Source organism: Hemiscyllium ocellatum, chromosome 9, assembly GCF_020745735.1.
Source record: "Hemiscyllium ocellatum isolate sHemOce1 chromosome 9, sHemOce1.pat.X.cur, whole genome shotgun sequence".
NCBI lineage: Eukaryota > Metazoa > Chordata > Chondrichthyes > Orectolobiformes > Hemiscylliidae > Hemiscyllium > Hemiscyllium ocellatum.
Genome location: NC_083409.1, coordinates 45,329,950 through 45,349,009, shown reverse-complemented (window position 1 = coordinate 45,349,009; position 19,060 = coordinate 45,329,950). Strand labels below are relative to the sequence as shown.

The 19,060-nt window shown below is 40.1% G+C and overlaps 1 protein-coding gene across 1 annotated transcript in view; it reads right to left on the bottom strand.

The window, feature by feature from the left end:
• The window catches only part of nr5a2 (nuclear receptor subfamily 5, group A, member 2), a 287,946-nt gene that overhangs the window by 260,140 nt on the left and 8,746 nt on the right, over positions 1 to 19,060 (bottom strand). The window contains exon 5 of the mRNA XM_060829719.1: positions 14,120 to 14,766. Coding sequence (XP_060685702.1) covers positions 14,120 to 14,766 — 647 coding nt within the window. The remainder of the gene's footprint in view (positions 1 to 14,119; positions 14,767 to 19,060) is intronic.

Genomic DNA, 19,060 nt, shown 5'->3' with positions numbered 1-19,060 from the left:
CTAGTTACATTAACATGTTCAAAATCACACGTGGTCAGTTTGAAAACTCCTCAGGTGAGGAAATGCTCCCCCTCCCCCTCCCCCTCCCCACTCTATTCCTTCAACCACGACTGCAATTTCCAATTATTGCTGAAAGTTGAAATGAATACAGATCAATATCTACAGGCTCGAAGGCAGCCGGCAAATGCATAAACTTCACTGTAACTACTGCAGAAGACAGGAAGAGAAAGATCAAAACCATCACCTCTGCAAGTCAAGTGGCTGTAAAGGAGAGGTAAAGATCACTCCATTCGCCAGCTGAGCCATCTACAATTCAATCAGAAACATTGGTGCTGGGAATATAGTGTTACTCTGGAGTTCTGGGAAGAGGGGCTGTTTTCAAATGAGGAGGATCGATTGCAGGCGAGAGCAGTCCAAGTGCTGAAAATGGTGCAGCTCCTATGCCAGGAGGGGTGATTGTGATGATTTACAGTGTCTCTCTCTCTCTCTCTCTACTTCCTCTTTGTGCAAGGCCACTGTTGAAAATTTATAGTGAGGTAAGCACAACAGAGCAAGTGGTCACTGTGGAGGGGAGGGAAAGGAGCTTCACTCTTTTCCAGAGTGAAGTGAGAAATAATATTAGTGAAAAGGGTTGATTTCCCTGTGCAATAATAAACATGTTTTAAAAAGCCAGTGGATATGCCTAGATATAGGATTGAATGATCAAATGATTGTAGGATTGATTGAATGAATCTATGACTAAAGCAGTCCCTGTGATGCTGATGATTACCAGTTGAAACTTACCACATTCCTTGAAATTTGTGAAAATCCTATGGTCTAAAAGATCATTTGGCCCATGATTCTATCCTGGTTCTCTGAACAAGCTCTCTAATTAGCTCCACTTGCCTGCCTTAATAAACATGAAATGTGTAATATATATTAGATTGTAGATATCCAATACCTTGCTAAACGTTATCCACTCCAACCTTCCATTCAATGCATCCCAGTTCATTTTAACTCGCTGGATGAAAAGATACTTCCCTCCAATTCGTGTGTCATTTCTTGAAATTTCTGCCCTCTAGTCAATGACCCTCTGCCACCAGAACAGTTCCTACTTACTGCATCTAAAACCCTCAAAACTTCTGCACTTCAATACTGATTGAATTTTAAACGTGGTTTCACCAACCACCCATTGAATATTGGTAAGGACAGCAGAAACCAGATTAGAGGAAAACAAGAGACACATTCTAATGACATCAGTGGTCATCAAATACAGTTCCAAAGCAACAAAGTTACAAAAAGCTGTCGGAAAAACACTGTATGTGATTACACTCAAAAGACACTATGAAAAAAAGCAGAGCTGCCATTGTAAGGAAGTTATAAATTCTTTATTTGTTTGTACAATATTAAACTGGCTGTGGTAAGTGATGTATTCAGAGTTCCGGTTACAAGAACTGACGAGAAACCAATGGGAACTGCAGGGGATAACGTGTAACTAATTTAATTGTGTTTAACAGGGAAAGATTGGCTGCACAGCAATTTCTGTTTTGTTTCTTTGTAACCAAGGCGTGGAACAGCTTCAGTCAGTCTCCCACATATTCATGCAGTTCAGGGAACAATATAGAAGAGTTTGAGCCAAGCCACTAAAACCAACTAGCAAAGAAATAGTATTGTATATGGCCTTAACTTTCAACTGTACTGAGCAAGCACACAGATTCAATCTTCAGGATGTTTCAGCAATTAAAAATTTGACGAGCTTTAACAAGGCAGATTTTTGCAAGGTCTGTTAAAACCAGCAATCCACAACAAACAGATGGCACATAGTCAATGCTCTCTTTAAGACATTTCCATGAGTGGCTATGCAGAAAGTGTAAGGAGCAGAATTGTACATCAAAAGGCAATGCACAACAGAGATTCCAGTGAACATTGGCTCATGTCCATAGATGCTTTTGGCAAGAGGAACTTATGTCCCTCCGGAAAATCCGAGGCAAGTTCTGTTGGAAAGTCTAGTCCAGCAGTTTAAGCTGCCAAAAGATATGAGATAACAAAACTTGCATTTACATAGTGTCCTCAAAGTTTGTGAGAAGATTTGTAGCTCGGGTGCTCGTTGTTGTGGTTCTGTTCACCGAGCTGGGAATTTGTGTTGCAGACGTTTCGTCCCCTGTTTAGGTGACATGCTCAGTGCTTGGGAGCCTCCTGTGAAGCACTTCTGTGATCTTTCCTCTGGCATTTGTAGTGGTTTGAATCTGCCGCTTCCAGTTGTCAGTTCCAGCTGTCCGCTGCAGTGGTCGGTATATTGGGTCCAGGTAGATGTGCTTATCGATTGAATCTGTGGATGAGTGCCATGCCTCTAGGAATTCCCTGGCTGTTCTCTGTTTGGCTTGTCCTATAATAGTAGTGTTGTCCCAGTTGAATTCATGTTGCTTGTCATCTACATGTGTGGCTATTAAGGATAGCTGGTCATGTCATTTCGTGGCCAGTTGGTGTTCATGGATGCGGATTGTTAGCTGTCTTCCTGTTTGTCCTATGTAGTGTTTTGTGCAGTCCTTGCATGGGACTTTGTACACTACATTGGTTTTGCTCATGCTGGGTATCGGGTCCTTCATTCTGGTGAGTTGTTATCTGAGAGTGGCTGTTGGTTTGTGTGCTGTTATGAGTCCTAGTGCTTGCAGTAGTCGGGCTGTCCGACTGACAGCCCGACTACTGCGACCACTAGACTCATAACAGCACACAAACCAACAGCCACTCTCAGATAACAACTCACCAGAATGAAGGACCCGATACCCAGCATGAGCAAAACCAATGTAGTGTACAAAGTCCCATGCAAGGACTGCGCAAAACACTACATAGGACAAACAGGAAGACAGCTAACAATCCGCATCCATGAACACCAACTGGCCACAAAATGACATGACCAGCTATCCTTAATAGCCACACATGTAGATGACAAGCAACATGAATTCAACTGGGACAACACTACTATTATAGGACAAGCCAAACAGAGAACAGCCAGGGAATTCCTAGAGGCATGGCACTCATCCACAGATTCAATCGATAAGCACATCTACCTGGACCCAATATACCGACCACTGCAGCGGACAGCTGGAACTGACAACTGGAAGCGGCAGATTCAAAACCACTGCAAATGCCGGAGGAAATATCACAGAAGCGCTTCATAGGAGGCTCCCAAGCACTGAGCATGTCACCTAAACAGGGGACGAAACATCTGCAACACAAATTCCCAGCTCGGCGAACAGAACCAGAGCAATAGTGTCCTCAAAACAAGAAAATCTCTGGTCAAGATGCTGAGTCTTTAAGGTGACCAAATGCTGACCTGGAGGAAGGGATTTTAACAGATGGAAAGGTGGAATTAGAAAGATTCAAGAAGTTAGTTTCAGGGATTAAAACCAAGAGAGCTGAAGGTTGTGCATGGATAGCAGGGTGATGAGGCCACAAACAATGGCTACATTTTCATGAAATTCAACTGAATGAAATTAATGACTCTTCCAATTAGCAGAGATGGGATACTGTCACTCGCCTCGATTCTCAGTTTGCTGGAAGCATTTATAAATAGACCCCTTCCTACATTGTCAGGTACATACTCAAGAAAATCTTCTCTGCTATGTCAAAAACTTTAAAGCTGGATCTTCATTGTTTATGGCTGTGTGGGTTGTTGATTTTAATTATTGTCACGACTACTGTGATGCAGTGAAAGTATGGTTTTGTGTGCTAACCAGAGAAACCATACCTTTCATAAGTACATCATGGTAATAGAACAGAATGCAGAATATAGTGTTACAGCTACAGAGAAGGTGCAGAGAAAGTCAACTCCAATACGAGAGGTCCATTCATAAATCTAATAAAAAGAGGGATGAAGCTGTTCTTGAATCTGTTAGTAGAGTTGTGTCAAGTTTTTTGGAGGGATTCTCACTCTGAGGCCCAGTATATTGGCTTGCCAAATCCTACCAAACTAATCTCACTGACTTACCTACCTGGCTCCTATGATGTCCCTTATGCCCAACTCACCATGTGCCATTTGGAGAACAATGTATCACTCAGCAAAATCTGCCAAAACCCCCCAGATCCTTTCCGCCTGTGCCAACTTTAAAAGCCTCTTGTGGCCTTGGACAAGCACAATCAGTCTGGATTCCCTATGCAGTTCCTCACATTTTCCTTGTTCATGGCAGAGACAGGAAGTTGGTGTACTGCTTTCCAGGCAGGTACCTAGTGGTCCTGCTAGACGGTGGTCATCACCTTTCCTCAGGATCATCAAATGAAGCGACAACACCAGACTATGCCAGCCTGCTTGTGGTTGCCAAGGCCTATCTCCCTTGATTTGGCTGAGGCCTGCTGACAACTGTAACAAGTGTCCTCGCTTTATATCTGCACAATACAGCATGGCAGCTCTGGCTGGTGTGGAATGTGAATAAAAGCAAGGCAAACAATGAAAGTCAGAGATTATGTGAGCATCCAGGTCAGCTCAGGAGAAGTGAGTGCTGTGACAGTGTGTGAACAGCCTGGAGATGCAGCCAGCTCCGGTCCACAAGGTGTGTGCACCCCTGAGTGCACACTATTCTTGTTGCAGCATTGCAGTGAGAGTTGCTGGTGCAACCCAAGGTTGAGCATTAAAGCACAGAAATAACCTACATGTGGATTGGAGCTATATCATGATGGCTATTAGAAACTGGCACATTTTGGATTCTAATGTCAATGGAGCAAATGGTGAGTTGACGTGACCGGGTACCCACTCTGACCCCATGTCAAAATTTCTTAACATTTAGCTGCTGGTTGGAACAATGGAAAGCTGACTGTCATTGATGTCAATTGGGCCATTAAGAAGGCACTCAATAAGCTACTATCCCACTTAATTGGTAACTTGCCACACCACTTGTCAACTGCATAAAAGATGGTGCGTGATGCTCCCAACAATGAGGTAAACCTTGTTGGACTTCATGTTCAATTCTGCCATTAGTCTTGCCATTGCTTAAACCCCCATAATGTAGTGCAGGTATAAAGCTAAGCTATTGCGTGTTTCACGAGCTACGTGACACCTGGGGCCATCGCGACATAACATCAGTGTAAAACAACTTTAGTATCCTGACGTTCTCTTGTGGCTTTGTCCATGGATTGAGAGGTTAACATGAACTTTACTTAGAAGTACCTCAGTGATGCCGTGATGTGGGGCATCAGTGACTTCTCGAGCTGATGAAGCTCTCCCTAGTGGCAGAAATGTCCAATTGCATGCAAGCTGGTGTTATGCCCAAGTAAGGAGGGCATTAGAGAGTTAGATTGATAATTAATGGTCATTAAAAACCAACATCTTACTTTCTTCCTCACTGTTAAAATGCCCTGAAGAGCATCAATTTGCTTCATTTGTTGTGTAGATATGAAGTAACTTCAACACAAAAAAGTTTTGTCTCATCCATTTCAGTCTAAGTAACCTTTTAATCACAGGTTAAGTGTTAGTTACTGCCAGTCAATCTTGCTATTACTGAGGACTATTAAAAGCACAATATCTCACTCCAGCAAGTTTTAATTATTCTAGGAGATCTAAAAAATGTAAATTCTCTCTTTTCCTTCATATCTTCTCTCACAATCCAATCTTTCTCTTCCTTTACTCTGTTCTGTTTTTGGAGATACATAGTATATCCATTCCAATTTCCAATTCTTTCTGTTAATGTGCTGTTAATTTTAAAATGTATCCATTGCAATGATAAACAAAATAAACAATTTCATGCTCTGTTCACTCAGATCCCAAGGTTTTCCTTGCTTTGATGTTATCAGTTTATTTAATAGCTTGCCATGCCCTCAATCAAGACCATTAAATGAATTGGACATTGGAAAGGTAGGAATAGTTTGAATGGATGGAGAGTTTAATGATAGGAATCTCAAGAAGAGAGTTACCTCGTCATTTATCATTATTCTATTTGTGAAAGCTTGCTATACACATGTTGCCTGATGCATTGCTTACATGACAACAGTGATTACACTTCATCTGGTACTTCAATGGCTGGAAAGCGCTTCGGGAAGTCCAGAAAGGCACTGTATTACTTCAATCTTTATTCTTTTCTAAATGTCTTTGAGATCTTCATGTATGGAAAAAATGAGGGGATTAAGGATAGACCTTTAGAGAATTCCAGAGGTAAAGCTGGGTGGCCAGGAAGAAAAGGGATCACTGGAAATTTCATAGCTGGGCACGAGTGGAAACATGAGAGGGCAGTCCTATCCAACTGGACAATATGAGATTTTGGAGAGGATGATGTAGTCAATAGTGTCAAAGACTGCAGCCAGACCAAGCAGGATTAGGACAGATGGTTCCACTACCACTGTCCCAAACAGTGTAAATGACTTGGACTATTTCAGTTCTATAGGCAAAAGTGAGGACTGCTGATGCTGGAAATCAGAGTCTAGATTAGAGTAGTGCTGGAAAAGCACAGCCAGTTAGGCAGCATCCAAGGAGCAGAAAAGTCAATTTTCCTGCTCCTCGGATGCTGCCTGACTGGCTGTGCTTTTCCAGCACTACTCTAATTTATTTCAGTTCTGTGGCAGGGGCTGAGACCTGATTGGAGAGGTTCAAACATATAGTTGATGAAAGATTAGGCAAGGATTTGAGAGATGACAACACATTTCAGAGCTTCGGAGAGGAAAAAGACATTGCAGATGTGTTAGTAGTTTGAATGGATAAAGAGGTTAATTTTAGGTTTCTTAAGAAAGGGATGATGGTGGCACATTTAGAAGGAAGGGGTTAGTACCTGAGGAGTGAGAACCATTTATAATACCAAAACATATAGACCAGCATAGATTATTGAGAACAATGTCATGGGGATGGGATATGGGTCCCATGGACAAGATGCAGAGAGAGGTGTGAGGGAAACGAGGAGAGAAATTGAGTTGTGAGTTCAGAACAAGGAGAGGAGGGAAAATGGGGGAAGGTTAGCTCCTGGTCAAGGGCTAGGGCACAATGTAGCAGAGGCAACTTCAGAAGAGTTTTTCATTTCCATGGGTTTCATGCTACCACTGATCACATCTGGAGGTCTTTGTAGTTTTGCTCTCCTTATTTCAGAAAGGATATGAATGCATTGGAAGTGATTCAGAGGTGATGCATTAGAGTGATAGCAGGAATAAGTAAGTTGTTTTATGAGGCAAGATTGATAGGCTGCGCTGACAAAGTGGCAGGCCAATGCTTGATACACCTTGATTCCCACCCCTACATTACAGCCAAAGTCCTGCTCAGTATGTCATGCAGGCCAATTCTGGATCTATTCATATCAAGTTATTCAACATTAATCTGCTAAATATATCAATTTTATATCATGGCTTTTGAAACTAAACTGGGAATTTACCCAAAAAAACACAATCAAGGAAACTACTGCTTCTAAGTCAATTAATATACAATTAAAGATCAAACATTTCTCACCCTGGATAATCCCTAGTGCAAGCTGCCTACTTATTTAATTGGTGGTAAGGAATATTTTCTTGCTGCATGTTGTTCTATCACACGAAGCACTGAATGTAAGTGAGATGGTAACAACATCAGTGCCTTATATACAGACCTGACTTGTTCTAGCTGTGCAAATAGATATTCATAGACATCTCAGAGTAGCTGTGGATAATAGTGTATACAGGCTCCATGCCTTGTTCATAGGGAAACCATTTGCTAGTATCTGGCACTTGCCCATACCACCACAGTCAGTTTAGGAATTCAGTAATATGATATGTGTCATATCACAAGAGATGCTTTAACAGTCTGCTTTACTGTACCATTTGGCTCAAAAATCAAATAATTCAAATACTTCTCAAGAAAGTTCAAAGGCAAGATTCATATTTCCCTCTTTTAGAACATGGCTTTTGACAATCTCATCAGGTGGACATTTCAATAATTTCACACTAACTATGGGTTAATCAAGGGAACAATTGCAATGTAATTGTTAGCCTCAAATTAACATACAGAACAAATAGTCTGAAAGAAGATACAGTAGACTGTACTTCGTGGGGAGAAAACAGCAGCTAATTTGTGTGCAGCAAGATGCCACAGGCATGCTGGATGATCAGTTAATCTGGCTCTGGTTTTGGGAGGAGCAGAGCCAGAAGACTTGGACAACTCTCTGCTTCTCCTTATGTCATGTTACTGGATCTTACAGAACCAACTTGAACAAGCTGGCAAACTGATCACCTGATCTGATGAATGACACGATATTTCCAGACTAGATTGCATGCTCAAATCCTGGAAGAAGCATTCAACACCACCCCCACTCCCTCAAAAAAAATTTCCACGCATAAATAAAAATAAATTAAAATAAGAACTGACCTCAAATGCCAGCTTTTAAGTACTAAACTCCTACATCCAGAATAGTACTGGAGAGAACTGCAGTTGCTTAGTTGCATCCAAGTTATTTTGTCTCTCTTCTTCAGCTACCTGTTAGTCAACTACGATAGGTGGAATGAATGGACATGTACCCAAGTCTGTGCCAATGCCACACTCAGACTGACCACAGAGAAGTGTATGAGAAGGTCACTGTATTTCATTCAACTCCCCCTGCCTCACTGCTTTCTTGTGTGCAGTTCACCAAGCTTGCACTTAATATCTCCTATGAACAAACTGTCAGAGGTGAGGAACTTGCTCTATCCTCCAAGACAAAGGCATGTTTCTTCAGCAAAGAGTTGCCCTCTAGCAACATGCCCACTTAGTTTTTTGTTGAGCTACACTGTAAAAGGGGAGTCGGTAAAATGTCAATGGATTTGCAGATATCAACAGTTCCTTCCATCTGAGCACTAGCAGTTTAAAAAAAAACAAATAGTTTCACTGTCCGCATTTTAAAATGACAGAATATTTCACTTCTGGTCAAATCTTTGTCTTTATGTTAGTTATAATTAGTTTGCTTGTTATTTTCAATAGATTTCCATTTAATTCAGTTAAAAACTAGGCCCACCACAATATTGTTTTGAGTTACAGTGTGTTGGTATAATACAACACAATTTTGCTGGAGGTTTAAGAACTGTAGATCTAATTGTTTGTAGTTGAACTGGGTTGAGCAACTGAGCAAGGAATGCCTGGTAGTGTTCAGGCTGGAAGCAGGAATTGGGGCCAGTAACAAAGTTTCAACTTCATATCACTGATGGTGTTAAATGAACAAAGTATCAAAAGGTTGTTACAATTCTAATAAACATGACACTTTTCATTGCCAATTTCCATCTATTAATACTCCTTTGCACAGAATGTGTGCACACTGTATCATTCTTGTGTCATACCAGCCAGAGACCTCATAACATGTACTTGCACCAAAACAGGAAGCAACATTTAAGCAACTGTTGTCCAAAAAAGTTCATCTGAGGGCAGTAAGTAAATGCAACTTGTGTTACTTCGTGCTGATTGATACCATTTTGGCTGCCGCATTGAAAGTAACAATAGCTAAAGTACAACTGTCCTTACTCAAAACAGAGCTTGGAGAATGAACAACACTTTCGGTTTGGACTGAGAAGAGCCAGGATGTTTATGTCTAATTTTAAAGGTGGAACAGAGTTTAAGTAACTGTTCCTGTAATCTTCATGGAGCTGCTGAACAGGAACAACCCAACAGGATCAGAATGTGCAAGTGTTTATATTTATCAAGTGTTCACCCTATACAATTATGCTCATAACATCTTAGAAAAGATACAGTAGATTTTGACTTTGTGGGATTGTAGAATCTCAGCCATAAGGAATTGGCATTCACTCCCAATTATCATTTTCATCATAGCCAATGAAAATGAAAGTGGTAAGTGATATCAGCCAGGCTGATGACTTACTATCATCAGGTTTATCGTACAAAGTCAAAATCTCACCCAAGGAGCTTAGGGTGACATGCTGAGAGTGAAGCGATATGTTTAGTTGAGTTTTGTTTTCCTCCATAAGTTGCAGACAAGACAAACTTATGCTAAAATAATATGCTGGTAGCAAAATACTTAGTGACTAGTGCTAATACAGACAAAGTGGAGAACAGATAACAATCAGTTCCCTGCTTCGATATTATTTTCTGTGAAGAGAAAGGGGATCTAAACTGAAAAAGCATTGTGAAACATAAATAATCTGATTGCCACAATGAAACAAGGTCTGAGTTCATATTCTAAGCTCCCTTTGAACTACTCACAATAGAGACACCTTAACAAGATCAATACAAAGACAGAAAAAGGACTTTCTATTGTGAGGTTTACGTGTAAGTAATTTAGAAGAAATGCTGGATAATAACTATATTGCACAATCATACTGAGGCATGACTAGCCTGGCATTTTCTCCACTGCAAACAGGTTTCTGGTTATTTTCAAAAATATATTTCACAGTATTATATTTTCAGTTTTACATCTTTTCAACCAAATTAACTCCTGAATCAGTTACACTAAAATATCGCAATGTGGGAAAATATTCTAAAACACAAAGCTTGCTTATGCTGATCCTTTGTAAGATCTTTTATTCTCCACCAAACTGATACATTTCATAACCTGTGAATTCTATTCTTTGGAAGACTGGAGATAGTGGCTGATCTGTGTGACTTCAGGGCAATGCTCACATTGATGCTATCTCAATAGACATCCATGGTCTTATGCTTTTCTTACCAAATGACTATCTTTCAGACTTAACTAAAGATCCAAGAGAGCATTCTAGTAGTTAGAAGTTAGGAGAACAACAAAGCAATTTTTTTTTTGTCATGTAACTGCCCTTCTTTAGGTAAAAGGGCAATGCAGGAACAAAACTGTAAAACAGATTGTCAACTATATCACTGGATTTACCATATAGGCATTAATGCAAAGGCAACATACTGCAGCTGTTGAAAATCTGAACTAACAACTGAAAATGCTGGAAATACAAGCAGGTCAGGCAACACATTCACCAGATAACACTCATGAAATGTTAGCTATGTTTCTCTCTCCAAAGATGCTGCCTGACCTGCTCATATTTCCAGCATTTTCTGGTTGCATTATCAATTCAAGCATTCAGCACACCCATCAGAAATAGGCAAATTAGGATCTGAAAGCAAAGCAATTTTGCTGCCAATTGACAATCTACTTCAAGCCACACTCAAACTACAGTTGGAAAGAAGTGGAACATTCCTGCAAAGGGCTTTGCTTCCATTCTTTCTGGGGCTTAAGTGTTGCCTAAAGATTTTTTTCCCCCAGTTTTGTTGCATAGATCAGCTGCTCTTTTAAAACTCCCTTTGAGATTTTTAAAATCATGCCCGTGAATGCACTTCTATCTTTCCACAGCAGCCAGCATTTTTCTTGTCTCCCTAAATGGGGAGTTTTCCAGATATTTTCTAATCAACCTTCAGAGAAGTTATTACATATCTCTAAAGCAGGCGAGGTGTGAACCAGGGACTCCTGACTCAGTGGATGTTTCTACCAGCTTCCCAATGATACTTGGCAACTTGCCTGTTTCATCAGTCTTGACACTGATTAGTATGGGGCTCAACCAAAGTGAACCCAAATAGACCAAGTACCTCCAAGTTCCTTGGTATTCCTCTGTGTACATGTCGGGTGGGAGGGAGTAGGACTAGTATTCACCCTCTCTTATTTTCAGCCAATTTGACTATCTTTGGTAAAATTTTAATTACAGGTTAAGAAAGGGAATTAAAGTCATCGCTGATTTGAATGTTCTTCACTGCACAATTTGTTTCACTGCAAAATGATGATATAATGGATGAGGTAAATCAGATATGATGTTCCAATGGGCTCATAAAGGCTTGCCACTACAATTTTCCTGTTTCTCAGGCAAGATTTGATTTTATACCTAAATCAGTAACTCCATCAGTGAGCAATAGTGAGGGGGCTACAGCTGGCTTTTGGCTCAGTCTCAAATCTTTGATTTGTTAAGAATTCAAAGAGCTGGAGTCCAGTCCTATCAGGGAGAAAGGGCACTTTACATTTCACCTGAGGAGGCCAGTAGGTCGTGGGCTAACATCTCAACCATACTCCAACAGTGCAGTGCTCCCGTAGTGCTGCTGGACTGTCAGCCTAGGATAATCCATTCAAACCTCTAGATTTTGACTTCAATACACAGCCTAGTGGCTCAGAGGCATGTTTAACATCTTTAGGACAAGGCTGTTTAATGGGAGAGAACATTATTTTTTAAATCCTCACAAGGCCACATCATTAAATCTAAAAGACTTAAAACTGGTGCTGACAGAAATTACTCCACTCCTGTCCTCACACACAGTTGCTACTGATATAAATTCCTTATGTGACTTGATATTAATTACAGGTTAAGAAAGGGAATTCAAGTCATTACTGATTTGAATGTTCTTCACTGCACAATTTGTTTCACTGCAAAATGATGATATAATGGATGAGGTAAATCAGATACGATGTTCCAATGGACTCATAAAGGCTTGCCACTACAATTTTCTCTGGCAAGATTTGATTTTATACCTAAATCAGTAACTACATCAGTGAGCAATAGTGAGGGGGCTACATCTGGCTTTTGGCTCAGTCTCAAACCTTTGATTTGTTAAGAATTCAGAGAGCTGGAGTCCAGTCTTTTACATTAAGATATCTTGCTTTAAGCTCTTGTGTTTAGTGGTTAATAATGAGTCGGTAACCAAGTTTTCTTTGAATTCAACCAAAATGAAATTGGGGAGTGATGTAGAAAAGGTTCTTAACTCATTATTTCTTGATTTGCATAACCCAAAGTCAAAATCTACCCCTTTTTTTGCCAGTAGAAAAGTCTGAAAGTCACAATCATCACCTCTACCTTACAAATGTATACTCTTCTTACACTTACAGTTTGTGCACACTCTGATTTAAAAGGATCAGCAATGAATTTTTTCACTAAATTCAATCATTCGAGACAGCTGTGTGGTGCTCAACATTGGTCTGAAAATTCCACATCAACTTTTTTGTAGCTAACCAGATAGCATTCCTTTTGTAGTTAGATTTTAGTCATGGGCAATGAATCGAGTAAATGATCATAACTTCCATGACATGCTAAATGCAATATTTACCACACACAGAGAAAATTCATCAAGTATTACAGTATAATTTTGCATTAAAAAGTGGACAGTGAATGCCAGCTAAGTAATGGAAAACAAATCACAACTGCAAAATAATAAAAAAAATTCTCTAGACATGAATGACACTTGCAACTTAACATAGCCAGAACTATATCCTTTATAGAGCTCTGCAGTTAAAAAAACCCATCATGATAAATTGCCGACAAGATATATTTTAGATAGCATTTTATTTTAAACATGTCTTAATTTGGAAACATCTTCTGATGGTCACTTCAAATCCAAGCTGTTATTTTTACAACATCTACAAAATTCTGATTTCAAACGTTACTTTGGTTCCTAATTTCATTAATGCAATTTGACCACATGCAAACATTTCATAATCTTTATCAAAATCCACTTACAACATGATCTAAATCATATATAGAATAAGATATAACATGCACAGTGATCCATTTCCCTTCCTTTGATGATTTTAGTAAGAAAGAGAGGGGCAAATTAAAGAACACCAATTTAAATATATGCTCAATTTGTTGCTGAAATTAGCTTAGGATTCAAAGTACATCTGATAGTGCTTACAGTGTACAACTCTACAAATCCCAGTGTGACAAATTATCACTGCAAGCTTGAGGAGTATGTGACTGGTAAACATTGAATCATTCAAATCAGGAACGGTTCTAAATCTGAAAAATACACTAGGGTAAATTTCTATCTGTACCACCTGGATAGGAAACATTTCCCTGGGTGAATTGCCAGATGGGAAATAGGAATAGCAGATTGCACACTCATAATGAGCTACAAATCTTCTCAAAACTCACTAACACTCATGACAAATCCTGCCAATGGAAGGAAAGGCAAAATAGCTTTGTAATCAGTGTGTGACCTCTCCCCTCCTAACTTTCCTTCCTTACTCTTTAGCCAGGCAATAATTCTTACCCAGGTGGTATCGATGCAAGTTTTCCCCATCTTATCAAAATCGAGTTTTTAAGTAGCCAAGTACTTTAAAATGTTACGTGGACGATGAATTAATGGTTCATTGGGCCAATTACATTTAAGAATGTTATTTAGATGACTGAAATAATCTTCTGCCATTACAACACAAAATATTTGGGTATTCTCTAAACAGCCTCGAAATGGAATTGTAATACAAAATTATAGTCATACCTTAAGTTCTCTGAAGAATATGCTGCTGCGAGCCCACTCAACAATGGAGAATAGGGTCTGATCTGCCATCTTACACATAAGCCCAAAAGTGTTGAGCTTTTCATGTTTTCCCCTGCTGGCCTGTTCTTGCTGTAGGTAGGCCAGGATCTTGGCCTGCACCTGGGGTTCATCTGGTTCACACTTCAAGAGTTCCACTATAAGATGTGGGATACTAGATGGAGAGCTGGTTGGGTAGGTGTCCATGTAAGAGTAGCCCATTAGAGATTCTGGGGAGCTAGTATAGGGATCTGGATATTCTGACTTGATAGTACGACTTGGATAAGGACTATAGGTCTGATAGCCTTGCAGACTGCCATGTGTCGGCATTGCCATGCTAATTGGAGATGTCACAAATGGGCTTCGGTCATAGTCTGTTGGTGGCAAGGCAGGATGGTTTAGAGGTAGGCCTTTGGAGGCTGAATGGATGTTTTGAATAGCAGAAGATATCGTCAGGTCTGTTGGCATTGTCTGCATCACCTGAGTCATGGCTTCTAGTTTAAGTCCATTTGCTCGTATCAGAGCTTTCTTCTGTTGTTTCAAAGCCCTGTCCCTCTTGTACATTGGCCCAAACTTGTTTCGACCTCCACGCATGCGATCAGCTCTTACAGCTGTGGAATACACAGTGTATATAAAAAAATCAGTTCTTTAACTGGCGTACAAACAAGTACATATATACATACTCATTGCATAAAAATTCACACTGTTTTGAGATGTATCTGAAATATTTTTTGCCGAAAAAAGAAAGTAACAGTTGGACACTCAGAGCTTCATTGGTTCAAGATAATTTGTAGAAGGTTATGGTTTGTGCAGCTCCAATATATGTAAAACGAATATGTTTCAACATACGTTATGTGCTGATTGTTGCTTCATTTTGAAGTAGAGATCTGTTTTACAGTAAATCTGTCTTTTGCTTCAAACCCCTTTACAATCACCTGGCAGAAGCAAGCCTTCAAATCGGCAGTCTTCTGTGTGAGTGACTATACCTTCGATGTTTCCATGTATTAAAAGATCATGATGCAGCTATGCTTTGTATTGACCCAATAATCTTCACTGAGGAGAACAACTTCAATACTGGCAATGAGGGATATATACAAGGCAATATGGACGTGTGCACACAAGTTACTGAAGAATAGTGTGTCAGTATGATTCAGTGCTGTAACAACCCTGGCAATGCCAGAGACCACTTCTTTAGAAAGGAATGTAATTTTCATCATCGTACATCGTAAGTACTGCAGCATAAAACTAAGGAAAGAATTATCCTTAGATTACATGCACTCAGTTGTTCTGTGAAAAACAACTACACTTTATTATGATATAAAGAGCTTCTACAATGATTTCACTCTTCTGAATTTTGCTTAATCAGATATTACTCTCAAACTTTATAATTTGCATCTGGTTCAATGTACCATGTTTTCAAAGTCTCTGTGCCTGTCCTGATGTCAGTAATGGCATGGATAATATTTGACTTCTATTTTCAGTTTCTTTCACTGTTTGATGTCAGTCTTTTTTTTCCGGTTCCCTTTTCCATCCCTTCTGCTTGAATTGTGCTATTCATTAACTTTACATTAGCAAAGCACTATTATATTTCCCATGTGAAAAAAAAAACAAGCTCATTGATTGCTCTGATGTCACTGTAATATCTTCTAATATCACATGAATTAAAAAAAAATTAAAACAAATTCAGTTCAGCAGATGCCTTGGGATTCATTTTAATGGTCTCTGACACAGTAGTGTCTGTCACCACTGAGCACATCTAACGGCTACTGAAATATTCTCACTGAGTAGTTTCAGCAGTTGGTGACTAAAGGAAAAGAGGAACTCTCTGTCAGCCAAGTGACATGTTGAGACTGCTGAGACTAATACTTGAACTAACAATTGGAGCATTTTATCTTTGAGATTCAGGCCATGTTAAAAATGTATTGCAAACTTGTGTATCCATTGTAACATTTTGACATTTAGAAGTCCAAACCTACAAAACAGCTCACAGACTAGGAACTAATTGTGAATACTCTTGGGAAAACATTCCTGGCTTCATGAAATCTGTCAGGTATTGTAGTTATGTGCTTATATTAGCGGATTAATTTACCAATATACCATCAAAATTGCTCAAAATTTTGCAGTGGTCAAGTCTAAATGATAAAACTCACTATAATCATTCAGAGAGAGAGTCATTTTTCATTCAAAGTTAATCCTGGTCTGATTTATCTCTGTATTCCTGAGTGCCACTAAAAATGCTGTTATTCCACTGTAAAATATATACTATTTTGGATGGCAGCACACAACATGATGCAGAAATGCTGATTCAGAGCTATTTCTGGGGTTGTCGTGAAATCCGGGATATGTATTCATGCAATGAGATCTGTCAGAATGGTGATAAAATATGATGCCCACACAATTCAGATTGCACAACATTCCGAAAAACATAATCCTCACAGAAAAAAAGTCCCAAGGTTTATTATTCCTTTTGTTTAGATCTATTGATTTTGAAATTATTTGTTCATGGGATGTGGGCATCACTGGCTGAGACAGAATTTATTGCCCATCTCTAGATCTGACTGACTTGCTGGGGCCATTTCAGACAGCAATTAAGAGCCAATCTTGCAGTGGGGTCTTGAGTCCCATGTGGGCCGGAGTGACATGTGGGTAAGCGTGACAGATTTTGGACATTAGTGAACTTAATAGGTTTTAAAATTGACAGTGTTTATGTGGCAGCCACCAGCTTTTAATTGAATTCAAATTCTACTGCCCTGAATGGATTTGAACCCTCTCCTCAGAGCATAAGCTATTAGGTTCTGGGTTACTTGCCCAGTGTGTTACCACTACACCACTAGTGAGCAACAAATGACTGTAATTACTTTTGATCACAAAAGTCTCAGCTGACATTCCAGTGCAGTACACTGAGAGTATGTCCTACTGCCAGTGGTATCATCTTTCAAATAAGTCATTGAGCTGAGGCTTTATCGTCTCTTTTGAGTGGATATTATATCTGCATGAATTACTATTACGATTACTATGGAGTTTTATTTCGAAAATAAGTTAAATTATCATCAGCATCCAGTTTATTCCTCAATAAATATTACAAAAAGAGAGATTTTCAGCTTATTATTATATTTTTGTTGATGACAGCTTCCTATGCATCAATTGGCTGCAGCACTTTCTACATTACCACAGGGACTACCGTACAATACAAAAGTACTTTTATTTAGCTGTAAAATGTTTTGTGACGCGATAGGCACTATAAAAATCTCAGTCTTTCATGTGACTAATTATTTGATCTGAACAGCCAAACTATACAATAAATTGGAATAAAGATCACAGGTAATTTCCTGACAAGACTGAGATACAATTGACCATTATAAAGGGCGATAAAGCGGAACAGCAAACGACTTCTCAAATTCCTGACTCCTAAATACTTCGGAGTTCAATGCAATCTGCTGACGTGACAGGAGTTGCTGTCTAATCGTGTGTCGTTTATGAAGTGAATGAAAGATGGCTGAGTTTTACGTGAATATTGTTTCATGAACGAGGCAGAGTAAGGATTTGTAGCGGAATTCTATAGGAATGAGGAGGAGTAAAGCGAACATATAGGAAATTAGTATATCTGCCTTTGTGCTAGAAGGTCCAGAGTTCCAGCCCCTCTCTAGGACTTGAATTGTCTCGGGGGGCGGGTGCTCCCGATGCAGCTAATAGTGCCTCCAATGTTTCACGCTGCTTCCAAGGAAAAGTGTGGGAAGACCTGACGGGGGACAATGATCAAATTACAATGCTTACAGAGATAAAGTTAACAATCACCCAACACCAGGTTAGAGTCCAACAGGTTCATTTGGAATCACTAGCTTTCGGAGCGACGCTCCTTTATCAGGCGGACAACCGCCGCTTCCAAATAAACTCTAACCTGGTGTTGGGTGATTTTTAACTTTGTCCAACCCAGTCCAATACTGGCACCTCCAAGTCACGGGTTTATAAAGGTCTTTCAGCCTATTATGTGGAATGAAAACAGAAATGCATGTGTGAGAATGTCTCTTGATATTTTTAGCAACATTAGAAAGAGCCGCATTATGGCTTCGCGTGTGATACTGGAGAACGAAAATATACCCGAGCAGATCGTGCTGCATTATGTAATATCAGAATACATGGAATTGCCGCTGGATGGTGGGATAGCTATTGTTCCAGTTAGGAAGGGGTTGGTATGGAGCACATTCCCCTGACCTGGAGGAATTTCCCCTCCTCTGCGACGGCAGGGAGGTGTGGGGGCACAAAGTGACTTCAGTTTGGTAAAGGGTTGGGATATCGCATGGAGATGGAGGGAAATGGCGTGGGATGGCTTTTGAGTGGGAATCCTGATACTTGCTTTCAGAATGCACTTAAAAAGATTTCCTTCCCTATTCCCGTCAACGAATCAATGTTTGTTTCTCATTGGCAGGCTGCAGGTTAGAAATTAAATTTTAGGAATTCTAGGCTTTCGTTTTTGAAAGGTTACGGTGTAATAAAAACGATTCTCTCTGTCCTTGTAACTTCTAATTCTCAAAAGATTCTTAAAGTGGTGATAAATCTTTCCAGACTTTACCAACAGCAATACTTAGCACCCGATTTACCGTTTGCGAGACAGCAACGGACCCCCTCTCTGTGTGCCTCAGTGTCCCTGTGTGGGGGACGGATCAGCCAGGGGCGAGGGCACACCTCCCTCCACTCCCACTTTATCTGCTCCCAGGCCGTGGCGACTACGATGGAACTAGCCTCGGCATCCCCGAGTCAGGGGGTGGGAAAGCTTAGCGGGGCAAAGCGAAACAAGTTTCCCTACTCTGTGAGCACCACCCCTTCCCCACTCCCCGCCACCAGATGCAGCCTGACGCCTGCTGCCTAACAGGGAGAGCCAGATGATGTACAGATTTTTGTTTTTAC